This window comes from Phyllostomus discolor, chromosome 4 (genome assembly GCF_004126475.2).
Source record: "Phyllostomus discolor isolate MPI-MPIP mPhyDis1 chromosome 4, mPhyDis1.pri.v3, whole genome shotgun sequence".
NCBI lineage: Eukaryota > Metazoa > Chordata > Mammalia > Chiroptera > Phyllostomidae > Phyllostomus > Phyllostomus discolor.
The window spans coordinates 102,198,964-102,218,646 of NC_040906.2; the positions used below are offsets into that span (position 1 = coordinate 102,198,964).

The following is a 19,683-nucleotide window of genomic DNA, read 5'->3' on the forward strand; positions in this document are numbered from 1 at the left end:
CTCCTTGGTTGTCTGACTTCTATACAGTTCGATTTTCTGTCAATTCTGGTTGTTATTCTGTTTCTAAATTGTTGTTGTCCCTATCTTGGTTGTGCAAAGAGGCACAGTGTGTCTACCTATGCTTCCATCTTGGCCGGAATTCCACAAGTGTCATTTTAAATCCTTAGTGGTAACTGCTTTTATATAATACTAAATTATACCAACATGGGAACTGAATTTCAGTCCCCAACTCTCCCCAGGGGATATTTGAATATGAACTAAATATTAAATATCTGAAACTTCTAATCAGTGTTCCTAAGTCCAATACTGCTTACAGAAGGAAGTCATTTAGGAAAAACACATTTAACTATTTCAATAAAGTATCATGTGTTTTCAAATGCTTTGTAGCAAAAATATATTAGATAAAGCAAATATTGTTATGTTAAATGTAGTTGATGAACATATAGATGATCAATGTGCCAGTCTTTCAGCTTTTCTGTATGCTTAAAATTTTTGTAGTAAAAACTTGAAAAAATATATATCACATTTATCTATTCAGTTTGTGAGCATTTGGATTATTTCTGACTATGAGTAATACAACATTAATTAGTCACATACAAATCTTTATGTAGGCTTTGATGGTTTTAAACATAAACTGAAATCAATAATGTTTAAAAAAATGACTTGTGCTCAGGTCCCTCCAGTAATGCTATATTTTGAGTCTCAAGTTTAATTAATTTCAATAAAACCAGAATGACTAGAATTTTTAGAAAAGCTTCTTCTGTTAGCTTTCGGGTGAAGTGAGGGTTTGACAGCATATCTTGTTTTGTTTCAATGTGCCCCTTAATTCTGCCTTTGCAAACATAGTACAGTAGGCCTAACAGTGTTTCACACATGATTAGAGAATCTGATGATGAAACAGAGTTGGCCAGGACTGCAGAGAACAATGCCCAGCAGAATATGTTCATGAGGTTTTGAATCTAGAACATAGCATGAGGTAGCTTTTACAAGTATTTCCTAGTATGAGTTATTTTTAAAAATCTGCTTCTAATGATCTTACTACCATTAATTAATGCCTATTTTCCTGGCACTTTCCATACTTTCCCACCCTCATAGAGCTCACAGACTCTTGGCACACCGAGGGCACAGCAGTGAAGACAGTGGCACTATACTGCTCTTGCCAGATAGCACCTGGGCTGTAACACAGGTCTGCTTTCCAGGTCTGCTCTTTCTGGTCTACTGCTTGGTGCCTACCTGCACATGTAACTGCCTCCATTAAAAGATAATTCTGGAGACTTAAGGAATAAGCAATTTTGTTTGTGTTCATAGACTGATACCATCACCAGTTAATATGCTACCAAAGTCTTGTACTAACTTCTATGAAGCAAGCTTATTTATTACCTATGTATACATGTTCATCTACGGAGCACAATACTTAACATTTATTGGAACATAATATATGTCAGATACCAATAGGCTTTTAATATTTTCTCAATCTTCTCAAAATTATAGAGGAGAAAGTTAATAGTATCTAATAGTATGTGGATAATACTGAGAACACTGATGGGTCTCAAAGAAGTTATCCAAGGATGAAAACATTTACTTCAATTTTTCTTAAATTGAGGAATACCTGTCATTTCCTTTAAATATTAAATAAGAATACTGGTGACTAAACCATGTCATTTCAGAAATTGAAAGAATTTATAAAAATAGGAATATTTTATTTTTGCTTTAGCAACTAACACAAAATCACCTTGACCTTTACAGCCAACGTTTTTCCTCAACCTTTTTCCTTGGATCATGAATTCATTTGGAACAAGTGCAAAACAAAACAAAACAAAACAAAAAAAGAAAAAAAGAATTCCAAATTGTGGAAAAAAACCATATTTCCCTTCATAAAGATAAAAGTTATAATGTTCAGCTATTAAAATGTTTTCTCCAACTTGTATCAGATTGATTGACTTCACTGTACTGACTGAGGAATGGGCAGGCTCCCTCCTTCCAAATTACTCCCATCTGATAACACTTGTTGCCAAGTAGCAAGCCAGAGGTTTGGATGGGATGCTACCTAAAAGGGCACTTCAAAGTGTTCAGACCTTCACGTCTGGCAGATGAAGGAAAAAAAAAATCTAAATTTGGGAATGATAAAGTAAGTACTTTAGGATCACTTATTCTAAAACTACATTCCGCAACAGTAAGAAAAAAGGAAAAATACCTGTCTACCTCAAGGCTTCGGCCCCACAATACTTAGCACAGTTATCCTCAGTTGTGACTGTTTTCCATTGTGAGCTTCTTCTGGTCTCCTGTGTTAAGCCCAATAATGTCAAGGCTCTGGCATGGTCATTAACACTACTACCATCCTATCTTTAAGAATTTCACACAATGTACAGGTCTTGTTTAATTCTTCCTTTTGCATTTAGGTAAGATTGTTCCCCATACCAGTTTTGTATGTTGTAGTATAGTTTCATAAACTAGAAACACATTGAAATCAAAGCATAAAATATTAGAAATAAAAAATAACACAGGGGCCAAAAACTACAGCTTATATGCTTATCACCCCGCCCTGATGTTTCCAGAGGAAATCTCAGGAAGCCACAAGCAGCCACTGCACGACCTCTCCAAGATTACATGGTCATTATGATTTAACAGTCAAGTCTCAAATAACAACCCAGACCAAGACAAAGCTGGGTGGTTGTATCCAAAAGCCCAAATGTCTTCTATGATAGAATTTCTGTGCAAGTTGGTCCCAGATCCTGGGGGACAGTGGTGCCATGCTGGGGATGTGGTTCCCTAAGTAGTAATGTTAGGAGATTAATATTGAAAGCTGCGCTTGGTCTGGATATCATCAAGAATCTGCTGCAGTTCCTCATCTTCAAACCGCCCCTCCAGGCTACAAGAAGAAAACCAAAAGAAGCAAGTCTCTTAGCAATTGACAATGTTCCCCACACTTATCTTTAATGTATAGCAATATTTGAGCACCAGTTACCCACCTCTCCATTTACCCCTAAACACTGGTACTTTTACCTTTCAACTATATTTATTCCTTGCCTTTCCTTTTAAAAACATCATGAAGTATTTCAAACATACAAAAGGTATAGAAAATAAGTTAACCTTAACAGTACTCCCTACTTGATTTAGATTTAATGAGCATATCAGGAACAACCCAATGACCGTGCATACCCCGTATCCCAACACCTTCACCTCTCTTCCCCAGAAGTAACCATTATCCTAAGTTTGGTACTTATCATTCCTATGCATATTTTTATACTTATTATATATGTGTAAAATATATCTATAAGCAATATGCAGGACTGTTTTAAACTTTATAAGAAATGGCATCATACTGTATCTTTCTGCAATTTGTTTTGGAAATTCACCCCAGCCTTTGTTGACATTATTCCATGCTGTTCTAGTTCACTGACTTTTTCATTGCTATACAATAAATACCATATGATCATATAATGGTTTATTTGTCCAGTCTCTTGTTGACTGACAGATTGTTGTCATGTTTTTGCTATCACTAACAATGCAGCAGTGGACACTGGAATATATATCTCCTTTTAAAGTACATGAATGGGTCCTAGCTGGTGTGGCTCAGTGGACCGACCACTGGCCTGTGAACTAAAAGGTCTAAAAGGTCGCTTGTTCAATTCCCAGTCAGGGCACATGCCGAGGTTGCAGGCGAGGTCCCTGGGAAGCAACTGATCAATGTTTCTCTCATCACATTGACGTTCCCTTCTCTTTGTCCCTATCTTCTCCTCTCTCTAAAAACAAATAAATAAAATCCTTAACAAAAAAAGTGTATGAACCCTGGCTGGTGTAGTACAGTGGACTGAGTGCCAGCCTGAGAATCAAGAGGTAGCCAGATCAATTCCCAATCAGAGCACATGCCTAAGTTGCAGGCCAGGTCCCCAGTGGAGGCATACAAGAGACAGCCAATTGATGCTTCTCCCACGTTCTTCCCATCTCTTTGAAAATAGATAAATAAAATCTTTAGGAAAAGAGCGGCTCTTAGAGCATATATCCAGGAGGAAATTTTTGGGTCATTGGGTATATTCATCTTTAACCTCATTAGATGCCAATTAGCCAAATTGGTCTCCAAACTGTATTAATTTGCACCCCTACCATCAGTGTATGAGAATTTTAGCTGTTCCACATTTTTGGTAAGAATTGGTATGCTACAAAGTCATCATTCTCACATTGTTAAAAAAGGTCCTCTCATTCAATGTTTTATCTATCCTGATTTTAAATGCACACACTTTTTTTGCACAATAATTCTACTTGTAGGAATACATCCAATACACAGAACTTAACATAACTCATACTAACCTTGGGATCAGAGCCTTGGATTCCTCAGCAGTCTCTGGACAAAGGTTGGCCAAACAGGCCAACTCAAACTTATGAAGCTTCTTCTGAAGCAACAAGCTAATCATCAGGAAGACAAAAGAAAACAAAATCAAAGGTTCATGAATAGGAAAAATGGAATCAAATGTAGCAAGAGAAAAAGTAAAGCACTTGCAATCTTTCTATTATGGTTAGGGTGGCTGTAAAATCCCACTTTCAAATCATTCCCCATTCCTATTCCTGGAGACAGGAAGTTACAACAAAATCAGGTGGAGACAATTAAAGTGAAGACAGCACATTTAGGCAGAGAAGATCTGCTACTGTAACTTCTGAAAAACCACAAAATGCCTCAAGGACTAACACAACCTTTATCCTAGGAATTTATTTTGTTGCTCTCTGCTCTTCCTAACACTCTTCCTTGCTTCCTTTGTTATTAATTGTATGTCAAACACATATGTTAGATGCCCCAATTTATTAGATATTTAACCTGGAGGAAATTTTTAAAAATTTATTTTAAAAATAAATAAATAAGCGAAGGCATACTCTACTTTGTACAAATAAATTGTAAACCACACCTTATTTTAAATGACAAACTGTATAAAAGAACAATGTTACCCAGGCTGGTGTGGCTCAGTGGATTGAGTCCCGGCCTGCAAACCAGTTTCTGGTGTGGTTGCTGGTTTGATTCCCAGTCAGGGCACATGCCTGGGTTGCAGGCTAGGTACCCAGTCGGGGGCATGTGAGAGGCAACCACACACTGCTGTTTCTCCCCCTCTTTCTGCCCCCTTTCCCCTCTCTCTAAAAATAAATAAATAAAATCTTAAAAAGTAAACAAATTTATTAAAATAAAAGGACATCAATGCAAATCATATCTTGGATTTATACCCCTCTGCCTCTAAAACAGCACTCATCAATGGTAAATGTGGTTTCAGAGAGAATCTTACCTCTTCAGAAACAAAATATTTACTGTACTTATCACTCTATTACAAGCATGTATGTTAATGTACAAAAAATATAGAAAATAAAGGCAAAAAGGAAACCTACCTATGTTACCACCTAAACAAAATCAATATATCATCTTAGTATATCATTCTAAACATCTTTACATGGTTTAGAATATAAACTCAAACATTGTTTTGTAACGCTTTGTTACTTGATGCTATATTAATTTTGTAAAGAACATACAGTAATCTTAGTTACATGGGAAGAGGTTCAGAATGTTGTAAATTGAGCAGTCACTCATTTACAAATACCAAAAGGTATTAATAGGGTGAAAAGAACCTGAAATCCTACAGAAATAACCTGTATTAACATTTTCATGGAGGTCCCCTACCATCCCTTTATATATATATATATATATATATATATATATATATATATATATTAGATGAATGGAATCATAACAAAATGTTCCTCTAAAACTGGCCATTTTCACTCAACAGAGTAACTGTTTTCCATGTTAGTACCCAAATAATTACCTCAAACAACACATTCCACTAAAGTTGTGCCTTAATTTATACATCAAGTTTCCTGTTGTTGAACATGTCAGTTTTTGCAATGCTTTTTGAACATCATTATAAATTCATACTTCTTAGTGCACTTGAGTACTGTGTGTTTTAAAAATAAATTCCTGGAAGTAGAATTATTCAAAGGACATGACTGTCTGGAAAGCTTCTGAGAAGACAGTGTCCTAAAAGGGATTTACCAGTATATACTTTTATCAGCAAAAAATAACAGTGCCTATTTCCCCTTCTTGTTACACTAGGTTTCCCATTCTTTTTAATCTTTAAAATCTACTTAGCTGTTTTACAATCTCTTTGGTTTCCTTGAAGATGACCATTATTTCATGTGAATGAGAAGTTTGAAATTCTGATATAAATCAAGCCATTAGAGACTAAGCTTTTACAAAGTGGGTATCATCTAAGGATATCAATCCTTTCCCAGTTTGTTCATACTTCTATTTTATGCATTTTATTTGTAAAAGGAAAATTTAAAGATATTTATGCAAATTCATTTACTTATTCAACTAACTATTTAATGTCTACAATGATGAATATGACCAAGTCCCTGCCTTCACAAAAACTTACATTCAACTAGAGTCAATCGTTTCTCCACATTTAAAGTCTTGCTAACCAGCCCTGACTAGTGCGGCTCAATTGGTTGGAGCATCATCCCACAAAGAGGAAGAAGGGAGCCAATTAAATTCCTGGTCAGGGCATATGCCTGGGTTGTTGTTCAGTCCCCAGTTGGGACATGGTTGAGAGGCAACCGATTGATGTTTCTATCTTGCATCAGTATTTTTTCCCTCTCTTTCTCCCACTCTTCCTCCTATATAAATAAATAAAACATTTTAAGAAAAAAGTCTTGCTAATCATAGACAATATATACATTCACTCCTATTATCACACAGCACTTTTATGCATCATAATTTACATTTAAATCTTTAATTTCTTAGGAATTCAGAGTTTGTTGTAAAATATTTCCCCACTAATTTACAGTGCCATCTTTACCATATATTAGACTCATATAAAATAGAATACATTTCTATTTGAATCTGTTTCTGAATTTTCTTTTTTGAACATATTTTATTGATTATGCTATTGCAGTTGTCCCATTTCCCCCCTTCACTCCCTTCCACCCTGCACACCCCCTCCCACCCACATTCCTCCCCTTTAGTTCATGTCCATGTGTCATATATATAAGTTCTTTGGCGTCTACATTTCCCATACTATTCTTACCCCTTCCCCCTGTCTATTTTCTACCTACCATCTATGCTACTTATTCTCCATACCTTTCCCCCCTCTCTGCTCCTCCCCCTCCCCTGTTGATAACCCTCCGTGTGATCTTCATTTCTGAGGTTCTGTTCCTGTTCTAGTTGTTTTGCTTAGTTTTTGTTTTTGTTTTAGGTGTGGTTGTTAATGATTGTGAGTTTGCTGTCATTTTACTATACATGTTTTTTACCTTCTTTTTCTTAGATAAGTCCCTTTAACATTTCATATAAGGGCTTGGTGATGATGAACTCCTTTAACCTGACCTTATCTGGGAAGCACTTTATCTGCCCTTCCATTCTAAATGAAAGCTGTGCTGGATAGAGCAATCTTGGATGTAGGTCCTTGCCTTTCATGACTTGGAATACTTCTTTCCAGCCCCTTCTTGCCTGCAAGGTCTCTTTTGAGAAATCAGTTGACAGTCTGATGGGAACTCCTTTGTAGATAACCCTCTCCTTATCTCTTGCTGCTTCTAGAATTCTCTCCTTCTCTTTAATCTTGGGTAAGGTAATTATGATGAGCCTTGGTGTGTTCCTCCTTGGGTCCAAGTTCTTTGGGATGCTCTGAGCTTCCTGGACTTCCTGGAAGTCTATTTCCTTTGCCAGATTGGGGAAGTTCTCCTTTATTATTTGTTCAAGTAAGTTTCCCACTTGTTGCTCTTCCTCTCCCCCTTCTGATAGCCCTATGATTCTGATGTTGGAACGTTTAAAGATGTCCTGGAGGTTCTTAAGCCTCTCCTCATTTTTTTGAATTCTTGTTTCTTCCTACCTTTCTAGTTGGATGTTTCTTCCTTCCTTCTGGTCCACTCCATTGATTTGAGTCCCAGTTTCCCTCCCAACACTATTGGTTCCCTATTCATTTCCCTTCGTTTCACTTAGCGTACCCTTTATTTTTTTCATCTAATTTGTGACCAAATTCAACCAATTCTGTGAGTATCTTGATTACCAGTGTTTTGAACTGTGCATCTGATAGGTCAGCTACCTCTTTGTCACTTTGTATTTTTTCTGGAGCTTTGATCTGTTCTTTCGTTTGGGCCATTTTTATTGTCTTGTTGCACCTGTTAAGTAGTGAGGGGCGGAGTCTGAGATGTTCACCAGGGTGGGGCAACCCAGTTGCCAGGTTGTGAGACTGCATGTGGGGCAGGAGTCTGAGAGGGAACAGTAACACTTGCTCTGCTCTCTGCCAGATTTCAATTACTTCTCCCAAGCAAATTGGGCCCTTCTGGTGCTGATTCCCATGTGGGTGGGTTTGTGTATATTCTACGACCCTGTGGGTCTCTCCAATGAACTCTCCTGTGAGGCTGGAAGTTTCTCCTGGTACCTCAGCCCCACAGGTGTTTTCAATTGGTGTTTTGAGGCTTTGTTTCCCCATGCTGGGACCCTGGGTTGTGTGGTCCATCTTGCTCCCCAGTTTCACCTGGTTTATCTGCGAGGGAATGTGGGACCGCCTGGCCTGCCAGCCCCCTTGTGTACTGTGCCCCTTCACAGTCCGCCACGCTGGGTCCACCAGCTGCTGCCTTGCGATGATCCCTCTCCACCTGGCCACCTGACTTCGCCCCTCCTACTGGTGTGGATGAATGTGTCTACTTTAACTCCTTGGTTGTTGGCCTTCCATACAGTTCCATTTTCTGTCAGTAATGGCTGTTTGTTTCTAAATTGTTGTCCTTATTTTGGTTGTATGAGGAGGCACAGTGTGTCTACCTATGCCTCCATCTTGGCTGGAAGTCTGTTTCTGAATTTTCTATTCTGTTTCAATGATCTGTGTATTCTCATGCCAAAGTGTCACTATTTTAAGTACTGACACTTTTTAATGTCTTTTAATACCTTTCAGGGCAAATTCCCCTTTATTTTTCTTTTAAAAAATTTTTGAAAATTCTTATAAACTTAAAATCATTTTATTCAGTTACCCATTTCTTTTGAGGATTTAGACTGGCAAATGTATACAGTAATTTGAGGCAAAATGACATTTTTACAGTATGAAGACCTTTCATTGCTGAATATGTAAGTCTACCTTCATTCATTCAAGTAATTTTTTAGGTTCAAGAATTTGTAGTTTTGTATGGAAGCTTCCCACACAGTTCCTTCCAATCTTTTCTTCCTGAATACATACACATTTGTCAGAACAGACTATACTTTATATATAGTTCTATCACCTTCATTTTTTGTACAGTTAATATATGTATCTTTTTTTTAAAGATCTTATTTATTTTTAGAGAAGGAAGGGAGGGAGAGAGAGAGAGAGAGAGAAACATCAATGTATGGCTGCTGGGGGTCATGGCCTGCAACCCAGGCATATACCCTGACTGGGAATCAAACCTGCGACACTTTGGTTCACAGCCCGAGCTCAATCCACTGAGCTATGCCAGCCAGGGCTAGTATCTTTCTTTTTAAAATAATTTTTTAATTTTAATTGTTGTTCAAGTACAGTTTTCTGCCTTTTACCCCAAGAACACCTTTCTTTTTTCTTTTAACAGTTTTTTTCTTATTACCATTTATCCCCCTTATACCCTCTTCCACCTCCACACACTCATGAACATCTTTCAGTTTCATTTTCTTTTTATTAAGCATATTTTATTGATTATGCTATTATAGTTGTCCCATTTTTTCCCAACTTTTGCCCCCCTCCTCCCAGTACCCCTATTTCCTCCAGCAATTCCCCTCCCCTTAGTTCATGTCCATAGGTCATACATGTCAGTTCTTTGGCTTTTCCACCTCCCATAGTATTCCCAACGTCCTCTGTCTATTCTGTACCCACCAACCATGCTTTTTTTATTTTTAATTTTTAGAGAGAGAGGAAGGGAGGGAAAAAGAGAGGGAGAGAAACATCAAAGTGTGGTTGCCTATAATATACCCCCTACTCGGGACCTGGCCTGCAACCCAGGCATGTGCCTTGACTGGGAATTGAACTAGCAGCCCTTTGGTTCACAGGCTGGCACTCAACTCACTGAGCCACACCAGCCAGGGCCCACCAACTATGCTTCTTATTCCCCATACCCTTTCCACCACTTTCTCCCCTCCCACTACCTGTTAACAAAGCTCCATGCGATCTTCATCTCTACAGCTCTGCTCCTGTTCTAGTTACTAGCCCAGTTTGTTTTTGTTGTTTTTAGATTCTGTTGTTGATTTAAGTTTGTTGTCATTTTACTGTTCACAGTTTTGATTTTCTTTTTCTTAGATTAAGTCCCTTCAATGTTTCCTACAACAAGGGCTTGGTGATGATGACTCCTTTAGCTTTACCTTGTCTGGGAAGCTTTACCTGACCTTCCATTCTAAATGACAGTTTTGCTAGGTAGAGTAATCTTGTATGTAGGTCCTTGCTTTTCATCACTTTGGATACTTCTTGCCTGTCCCTTCTTGCCTGCAAGGTTTCTTTTGAGTAATCAGCTGATAGTCTAATGGGAACTCCTTTGTAGGTAACTCTCTCCTTTCCTGTTACTGCTTTTAAGAGTCTCTCTCTATCTTTAGAGATTTAGAGATAAAGGTAGAGCCCTCTTTGGGTTCAGTATGTTTGGGACTCTCTGAGCTTCCTGGACTTGTATGTCTATTTCTATTGACAAATCAGGGAAGTTTTCTTTATTATTTCGAATAAGTTTTCAATTTCTTGTTCTTCCTCTTCTCCTTCTGGCACCCCTATGATTCAGATGTTGGAGCATTTACAGTTGTCCTGGAGGTTCCTAAGCCTCTCCTCATTTTTTAAAATTCTTGTTTCTTCCTATTGTTCCAGTTGGATGTTTGTTTCCTTTTGTTCCAAATTGTTGGTTTGAATCCTGGCTTCACTCCCTTGACTGTTGGTTCCCTGTACATTTTTCTTTATTTCACTTTGTATAGCCTTCACATCTTCCTTTATCTTATGGCTGCACTCAGTTGTTTCTTTGAGCATCCTGATCACCAGTGCCTTGAACTCTGCATCTGACAGGCTGCTTATCTCTGATTTGCTTAGTTCTTGTTCTGTTTTGATTTGTTTCTTCATTTGGGCCTTATCTCCCTGTCTCTTCACTTTGGCAGCTTCCTTGTGTTTCTGTGTATTAGACAGAGTTGCTTTGATTCCCATAATTAGTGCACCTGTTATGTTGTAAGGAGCAGAGGCCTTAGGTATTTGTCAGGGTGGGGAAGCCCACTTTGCTGCTTTGTGGTGCTGTATGTGGGGGAGGGGTGAAAGGGAACAATGCTACTTGCTAGTTCTCAACCCATTCTCAGTCACTTCCCCTACTTCCCATAAGTGTCTGGTGCCCTTCTAGTTGCTGCCCTGCTGCTGATTCCCAGAGTGGGTCTGCAGATGTTCTAAGGCCCTGTGGGCTCTTTAAACAGATTCTCCAGAGAGACTGGCAGTTGCTTCAGTCTCACCAGCTCCCAAGGTTTACAGGTTATGCGGCTTTATTCTCCTGTTGCTGGACCCTGGGCTGCATGGTATGGCCTGGAACTAAGATCACTTGCTCCTCAGTTGTCCCTCCCGGTTTTTATCTCCTGCACCTTAATGTGGGACTGTCCCATCCTTGGGCCACCGCCCCCACCTGCTACCCTGCCACTGCCTTGCAGTGTTACACTGTGTCCTCTCCACCCCTCCTACCCTTCTGGGTGAATATTTCCTGTTTAAATCCTTGGTTGTCAGACTTCCACACTGTTCAATTTTCTGGCAGTTCTGGTTGTTTTTTGTTTTTAGATTGGTTGTTATCTTTCTTATGATTGGGTGAGGCAGTGAAGCAAATCTAGTACATCCCCATCTTTGCTAGAGGTTCTCAATTTTATTTTCTAACACAGGTTTTAATGACAGCATAGTCATCCATCAGATGGATTTACCACAATGTACTTAATAGCTGCTGAATGTTAGGTTATCTTTTTCACCTTTGGCTATTATAAATAGTTCTCTGAAAACTATCTATGATATACATCTTTTGTCCATTTGTTTTGCCTTAGGGCAGTACTTTTCAAACATTTTCAGCATAGTAGAGCAAATAGGTACCTCTAGGTGAGCTAGGGCAAAGGCTCAAATGACTTTCTGCAACTGCAAGGTTTTAAGTCTCATGATTTAATTCAAGAACTCATATATATATATATATTTTTTAGTCCACAATATGCTGGTATCTGCTTTAATGTAGAAATGTTTTAAATCAACTACCATCCAGTAAAACTGATACTTCAGGAGGATGTGCCACTTTTCCTGGGATCTTCAATACACCCCGCACATCACTATTTCCCAGGGCATAGCCAACCCAATTTGAGAAGCACTGTCTTGGGAAAAAGTGCTAAAAACTAGCTACTTTTTGATTTTGAAAGGTAAAGTGAAGATCCAGAAAAAATGTCCCTCATTTATATTTATTAACTTACAAAATCTTGAAGACATCTCAGATGAATAATAAATAAGCCCACTTCATTTAAAAAAACCCCACAAAACAATGCTGTTTTTTATTTTTATAGGCACACATATATATATGTGTGTGTGTATATATATGTGTGTATATATGTGAATGCATGAAAAAAAGATCTGAAGGGCCAGCAACAAACTGCTAACGTTCATTACTTTGTAGGGAGATGACTGGGATTTGGGATAGTAAAGGTGGCCAATGAGAAATTTGGCCTTATAAGCAATTTTGAAATTTTTGACAAAGAAATTATTTTATATACATTAATCCTACAGATTATACAGGGTGAGGAGGAAGTGGGTGACGAAACAGCATTCTACCTGCAGATGTCCAATAGTTTGCATTGACAAAAAAACTTCCTTGCCCTGACTGGTGTGGTTCAGTTGGTTAGACATCGTACCACAAAGAGAAAGGTCCCCAGATGATTCCCAGTCAGGGCACATGCCTGAGTTGCAGGTTCAGTACTTGGTTGGGCTGTGGGTGAGAGGCAACTGATTGATGTTTCCTTCCCTCTCTCTCTCCCTCCCTTCCCATATCTCTAAAAGAAACAAACCAAACCAAACCAAACCAAAGCAAAACAAAACAACCTTTCTTTTGGCACTCACCTACGGACACTGGCAATGGTCTCTCTGTTTTTGAAACGACTGAAACGAGCTGTATAGTTTAGCGTTTTCATGAAGACCTCAGAAAGTTCTTGTTCATCCTCTGCACTCTCATTCTGTTGCTTTCGATGCTCCAGAAGCATATGAACTTCTGAATTTAGAAGTGTCTCAGCTGTTTCAAACTCTGTGAGAAGCACAAATGTCAGCTGAAAATATTCTTTCAGAAGTCAGTTTCTAAATGTTGGTTTTTGCATTTGAGACTAACAGCAAATCTCTGTCCCTTCAGAAATCCAGACACTTCATATCCAACAACTTTATACCACAAGGCATGGTGGAGTTCATGAAATACTAAAAAGCTCACTTGGGCTAGAGTTTCAGATATCAAAGAACCTAACTTAGATGTGCTATTAAATGACACATCATTATCCTGACCTGTGTGACTCAGATGGTTGGGCATTGTCCTAAAAGCAAAAGGCTGCCAGGTCAATCCCTGCTCAGGGTACATGCCTGGGTTGTGGGTTCGGTCCTGGTCTCTCTCTCTCTATCTCCCTTTCCCTCTTTCTAAAAATAAATAAAGTCTTTAAAAAAAAGACACATTAGACTAATTAGGCCAATTGTTGGTTTCAAAATGGGGCATAACCAACAATTATTTCTCTGCAGCTTGCATAAGCTCATAATCTCTAACTCATAATACTGTTACACTCTCAATTTTTTTACTTTTAAAGAATTCTAGTATAGTTGGTATGCAATATTGTATCATGTTATATTAGTTTTAGGGGTACAATATAGTGATTTGACATTTTTAAGCCTTACAGTGTAATCACCTAATGCTAGTAACCATCTGTCACTGTGCAAACCTATCATAATATTGTAGACTATATTCCCTCTTCCCTGTTTCACTCATCCTTCATCCACTTCCCCAGTGGCAACTATCCTTTTGGCCTCTGTTTCTATAAGTCTGTTTGTTGTTTCGTTTGCTTGTTTTTTTTTTTAGATTCTACAATTAAGTGAAACTACATAGTATTTGTCTAACTTATTTCACTCAGCATACTACCTTCTAGGTCTATCAATGTCACAAATGGCAAGATTTCATTCTTTTTATGGCTGAGTAATATCCCATTGTATATATGTATCACTTCTTTCTTATCCATTTATTTATTGATGGACACCTAGGCTGCTTCCATAGCTTGGCTAATGTAAATAAAGCTGCAGTGAACACAGGGGTGCAGATATCTTTTCAAATTAGTGTTTGTGCTTTCTTTGGGTAAATACCCAAAAGTGGAATTGCCGGATATATTTTTAGTTTTGGGGCTTTTTAAAAAGATATTGCTTATTTTATTTTTAGACAGAGGGGAAGGGAGAAAGAGAGGGAGAAAAACATCAATGTGTGGTTGCTTCTCACATGCCCCCCACTGGAGACTTGGTCCGCAACCAAGGCATGTGCCCTGACTGGGGATCAAACCGGTGACCCTTAGATTCGAGGGCCAGGACTCAGTCTACTGAGCCACACCAGCCAGGGCCATTTTTACTTTTCTGAGGAATCGCCATACTGTTTTCCATAGTGGCAGCACCAATTTGCAATCCCACCAACAGTGCATGAGGATTCCCTTTTTTCCACATCCTCGTTAACACTGGTTATTTGTTGATTTATTGATGATAGCCATTCTCACAGAGAGGTGGTATCTCATTGTGGTTTTGATTTGTATTTCCCTGATGATTAGTGATGCTGAGCATCTTTTCATATGTTTATTGTCCATCTGTATGTCTTCTTTGGAGAAATGTCTTCCTCCCCATTTTTGTAAGTACATACACTGCAAAAGCATGCACTGTCTGCCCATTTTTTGATAGGAAGACTTTTTGTTATTGAGCTGTATGTGTTTCCTATATATTTGAGCTATCCACTCTTTATCAGATATATCATTTGTGAATAAACTCTCATTTTAAGAATTTCCACATTTTGCTGTGTATAATGCGCACTCTTTGGCCAAATTTTGGAGGGAAAAAATAGGATACACATTATACATGGGTATAATAATTACATACCATGGGTATAATAATCCCATGTATAATGCACATAAAAATGTGGGTACACACTATACACAACAAAATAAGGTATTATATTAAGGAGGGCCAAGTGTTTGGAAGCACATATTAATAATGTACCCCAAATTCTATTTCTGTACCTGCACAAATCTATTCACTCAAGTCACCACCTACTGTATCACAGGAATTGAGCTTTCAGCTAAATGCCCATTTCCTCTAGATTTCATAGTCAAACATAATCTGTCAATTAAATCTAACTCAAATATTTACCATGACGCAAACCTCTTGCCCTTGATACTCATTTAAAATAATTCTCTTGACCAGTAAGCAACATAAGTGGTCTCTATGGGCAATCTTTAAAAACTAAGTTTAAAAGAGAAAAAGAAAGCTTTGGCTTGTTTCCATAATTGGAGAGGAATTGGCTCCTCTCCAATTCCTTTGGCAACCTTTAGCTATATTTTCAGGATGGCATTGTTAAAATGCTATTATCTCCTTTGAAAGATCATTATCTCTCTCACATTAGGAGCATATATTCCTAATACTTATTACAAAGTGTAGGAGCTGGTTTTTATCTGCTTTACCCTTATCAGTGAGTTCCCCCAGAGTAGAAACCATCCATAAACATGAGTTCATGTTTATAGTGCTACATTGATGAACAGGAAGCAATTGTGAGAAAAATCCAAAGTTATTTGCATTTTGGCATTTACATATGACACGGGTACATTTACTATTGGGGAAATCATGAACACCTCCATCAGATTAATGCCTTCCATTTCTTGGGCCAGGTCACAGGAACGTCACTCTTTTCACAACAGTATGTGTATGTATGCACATGTGTTTTTGGAGGGGGGTGTGAAAAGGAAACTATCTTTATTTGAAAAGTTCTCACTGCTACTGAATATAATAGGCACCCCAAAGCTACTTTCTACCTGAGGGCAGCATAGTTTGAAGAAGAGGTCCCTCAGAGTTAATTCCAGTCCAAACCTCTGAGGTGGTGTACAGGTGAAGAAATTATTGCCTCAGAGCAATGAGTACAGAACACATTAAATATCAGGAAGTATGATCCTAATGTCTCTGAAGTGAAAGTAACAAGTGACATCAGGGAGGGGAAAGGCAATAGCAGCTAAACAGTGTTAGTCTCAGTTTCTGAGGCTGAAGCATTAATGCAGCCTTACAAAATGAAAATTAAAAGGCTAAACAAGAGTAACGGCTAATGACCTCCAAGCTTGTTATAGTTGTTGATGTTTTGAAGGCTTCTGGAAAAGTGCCCAAAGTTAGAGATGCTTCCCTTTCTGCACTAAACAAACTTACCTGTGAAATTCAATGGATAGAATTCAGGACACCAGGAGACTAGGCATCTGTCTCTACTCTTTACTAAGGACAATGCCCAAGTACCATTTATATATCACTTTCACTCTTTTCAACTAATGAAAGGTCAAGGCAGTCTAATTATGACTTGGAGGACCTACGAGTGGGGGGAGTGGGGTGCCTGAGACCTACCACAGAAGCATTTCCAGGATATGAAATCATAATTGGGGAGAGAAGAGGGAGTACAAACACTTTTTTATAACTATGGAAAGTGAGGACCAAAGCGTCTACTCATAGTTAACCACAACAAACCATTTTTTTGGTGAAATTTCTCACACTCACACACTATACATATTTTATTTGGAAAACAAAAGGAACTAGATCAGGGGATCTACATGATATTACCACTCTCTGCATATATTTTAAGAGCAATAGCCACAATTCGTTAATCCCCATTCCTCTAAGAAGGAAAATAATTCCTTGGCCAGTACCTCATCTGAGAATATCCTTGAGGACCTTTCTTTCATTGCAACCGTTAGTGTTTTATGATAAGGGTGGCCATTTCAGATGGTCTTCTTATACTGTGCATTTTTCTCTCAAGTACAAAAATAGGGGATTTCTTTAGTTTAGGGAGGGAATGGTTGGGATTATATTCCTTTCTAGAAAAAATGGCTTATTTTCTAATTTCTTCAGTCGAGTTGCTGTTAATTATATCACATAGATAAAGGACAAACTTTATTTGTGGGCAAATATGTTTGTGAAAATTGCCACTAAAAATACTCAGTAGCTTTCAGTCATCTCCATTCTTTTAGTCCTACAATTAATTTTACACATTTGTTTACTTTCCATCCTATAGCAAAGGATTTTCTTATATTTTAAATACTTACTGTTGTTTCTGTATATCTACATGTATTCTAAAATACATAACACTTTATATGCCTATATTAACTAAGAAGTTAATGATAAAAGATTGATAGGATCTAAGATCTAAATATATCCATTCAATACAATTTTCATGTGTAACAGATTTTATAAAACAAGTATTTTCAGTGTTAGAAAAAATTAAATAAAAAGTACCCATACAAAACCCAAATACAAAAAATTGGTTTAATTTATTATGAAATTAAGAAAACCAGCTCCTTCTTGGTTATTACACTTTTAAAAAGAAACAAATGTATATTGTCATTATGCAAAAAAAAACACTTCTGTGCAGCTATCCTATGGAAATTACACTTGAGTCTATGAAATAAAAAATTCTAAGCAATCTATCAATAGATAAATAGCATTACAGTACAACCATTAAGTACTATCTAACCTTTTAAAATAGGACACTTCTATACAACATACCGTCAAAATTTTTAAAAGCTGTATGATTTCTATAGCATAATCCCATTTTACAAAGAAAAAAAAATTATGTGTATATTTATGAATAAGCATAAAATTAATATGGAAGAACAAGTACTAACCTGTCTATAGTAGTTTCCTCTGGAAGAAAGGGTGTGGAGTTTCACTTTTTAAAAAAAATAATTTGGCCCTGGCTGGCGTAGCTCAGTGGATTGAACGTGAGTTGCGAACCAAAGTGATGCAGGTTCGATTCCCAGTCAGGGTACGTGCCTGGGTTGCAGGCCATGACCCCCAGCAACCGCACATTGTTGTTTCTCTCTCTCTCTTTCTCCCTCCTTTCCCTCTCTAAAAATAAATAAATATTTATTTATTTATTAACAAAATCTTTAAAAACTTTTATTTATTTACTTTTAGAGAGAGGAGAAGGGAGGGAGAAAGAGAGGGAGAGAAACATCAGCGTGTGAGAGATACATCTATCGGTTGCCTCTCATACGCCCCCTACTGGGGATCTGGCCCACAACTCAGGTACGTGCCCTGACTGGGAATGGAACAGGTGATCTTTTGGTGCGCAGGCTAGCGCTCAGTTCACTGAGCCACACCAGACAGGGCAAGGAGTTTCACTTTTTATTGTGAAAAATTGTATAACAATTCTTTAAACAGGAAAGTATTGTTAAGGTTTCCCCCATTTACTTTGTTTTTCAGTGCCTACAAAACATATTTTAAAATCTTAAGCTTTCTCTTTATTTTGGTTTCAAAATTACAAAGGACATGACACTGCATAGAGGAAGTTCCCTGATAGCAAATGTGCTTCAATGCTACCACTGACAAAAATTCTCTCCTTGACCAAACTAGCCAGAGTCCTGTGAGTCTCTTCCTGACTAGGCCTTAACTTCAGCCCACAAAGGCTTGAGTAAAACACTGACATGATATCTAACAATTCAGGGCTGAATCCCGAGGATGACCCTAGCTCCTTCAAAGAGCCTGCCTGTGAATATTAAGAGCTGTCAAAATAACTTACTGTTTGTTTCAACCAACAGAGGGCGGGCTGTGGGAGGGTAGGAACCTAACTTCCACAAATGCCAGCCTAAAAACCCAAATGCACTTCAAATGGACCAACTACCCTTCCCACTTTTCGTAATTTTCGTCTCCCTGTCCCGACTAAGCACCCTCTTACCGCCCCCTCATTCCTTCATTCTGCCTTTAAAACGCCCAGTCACCACTATACAAAAGAAGTTGAGTTCAATCCACGCTAGGCTTTCTTCTCTAATAACGTATAGCTGATTAAAATCCGTCCTGACCACTTTAGCGTCGGCTTTGTTTATCTCCGATACGTCTCTCCCGCACTTCGCAGTGTAGTAGAGGAAATAAACTATTGCAACAGGTAGCCAGAGATGCCTCAGGGCAGTGTGGAGAGGCGCCAAGGGACCCAGGCACCGTCCCTCCAGACACAGTGCCGGGTACTCGAGCCCTTGCAGGACCTGGACCTGCCTGGAGCGGGGGAGAAGCAGGCCTATAGTGACCACGCCAAAATGCAGAGTAGTCGGGCAGCCCCAGGGCCCACCTTTGGGAAAGACGAGCTGTGAAGCGTCCTCCTCTACGTCGCCACCACGCGGGTCCGGACCGCCCGTCGCCATCGCCGCGCTTCACGCCGACACCCACAGCACCGGAAGAGGACGCGCGGGGCCGCCGGCCGAGGCCGAGGAAAAGGCGGGACCGGGGGCGGGGCCCAGAGGTGGGGTGGGCGGAGTCGGGAAGGTTCCGGCCCGCAAGGAAAAAACAGGCTGTTTCTCTTCTCTACTGGGACCTGGGTCACGAATCTTGGGGTTGATCACTTAGCCTTTCTGAGCTTCAGCTTTCTCACCTGTCAAGTGCGGGTAAAGACTAGATGAGACGTGGGAATGCGCCAATTGGCCCAAGGAACTCCGGCTGATGGAAA

The 19,683-nt window shown here is 38.8% G+C and overlaps 1 protein-coding gene across 1 annotated transcript; it reads right to left on the minus strand.

Annotated features, from left to right (window-relative positions):
• Nucleotides 1–295: 295 nt before the first annotated feature.
• POLR2D (RNA polymerase II subunit D) lies at nt 296–19,452 on the minus strand. Its single transcript, XM_028510711.2, has 4 exons — nt 19,309–19,452; nt 13,056–13,236; nt 4,309–4,404; nt 296–2,869 (listed from the first exon to the last, which is right to left on the minus strand). Exons 1-4 carry the CDS (start codon nt 19,379–19,381, stop codon nt 2,791–2,793), a joined length of 429 nt encoding a protein of 142 aa, XP_028366512.1. The 5' UTR covers nt 19,382–19,452; the 3' UTR covers nt 296–2,790.
• Between the last annotated feature and the right edge of the window lie 231 nt (nt 19,453–19,683).

Coding starts and splice junctions, on each gene's coding strand:
- POLR2D (XM_028510711.2), bottom strand. CDS start 19,381: ATGGCGACGGGCGGTCCGGACCCGCGTGGTGGCGACGTAGAGGAGGAC. Junction 13,237..19,308: donor ACAGCTCGTCTTTCCCAAAG/GTGGGCCCTGGG, acceptor TGCTTCTCACAG/AGTTTGAAACAGCTGAGACA. Junction 2,870..4,308: donor TCCAAGGCTCTGATCCCAAG/GTTAGTATGAGT, acceptor TTCTTCTTGTAG/CCTGGAGGGGCGGTTTGAAG.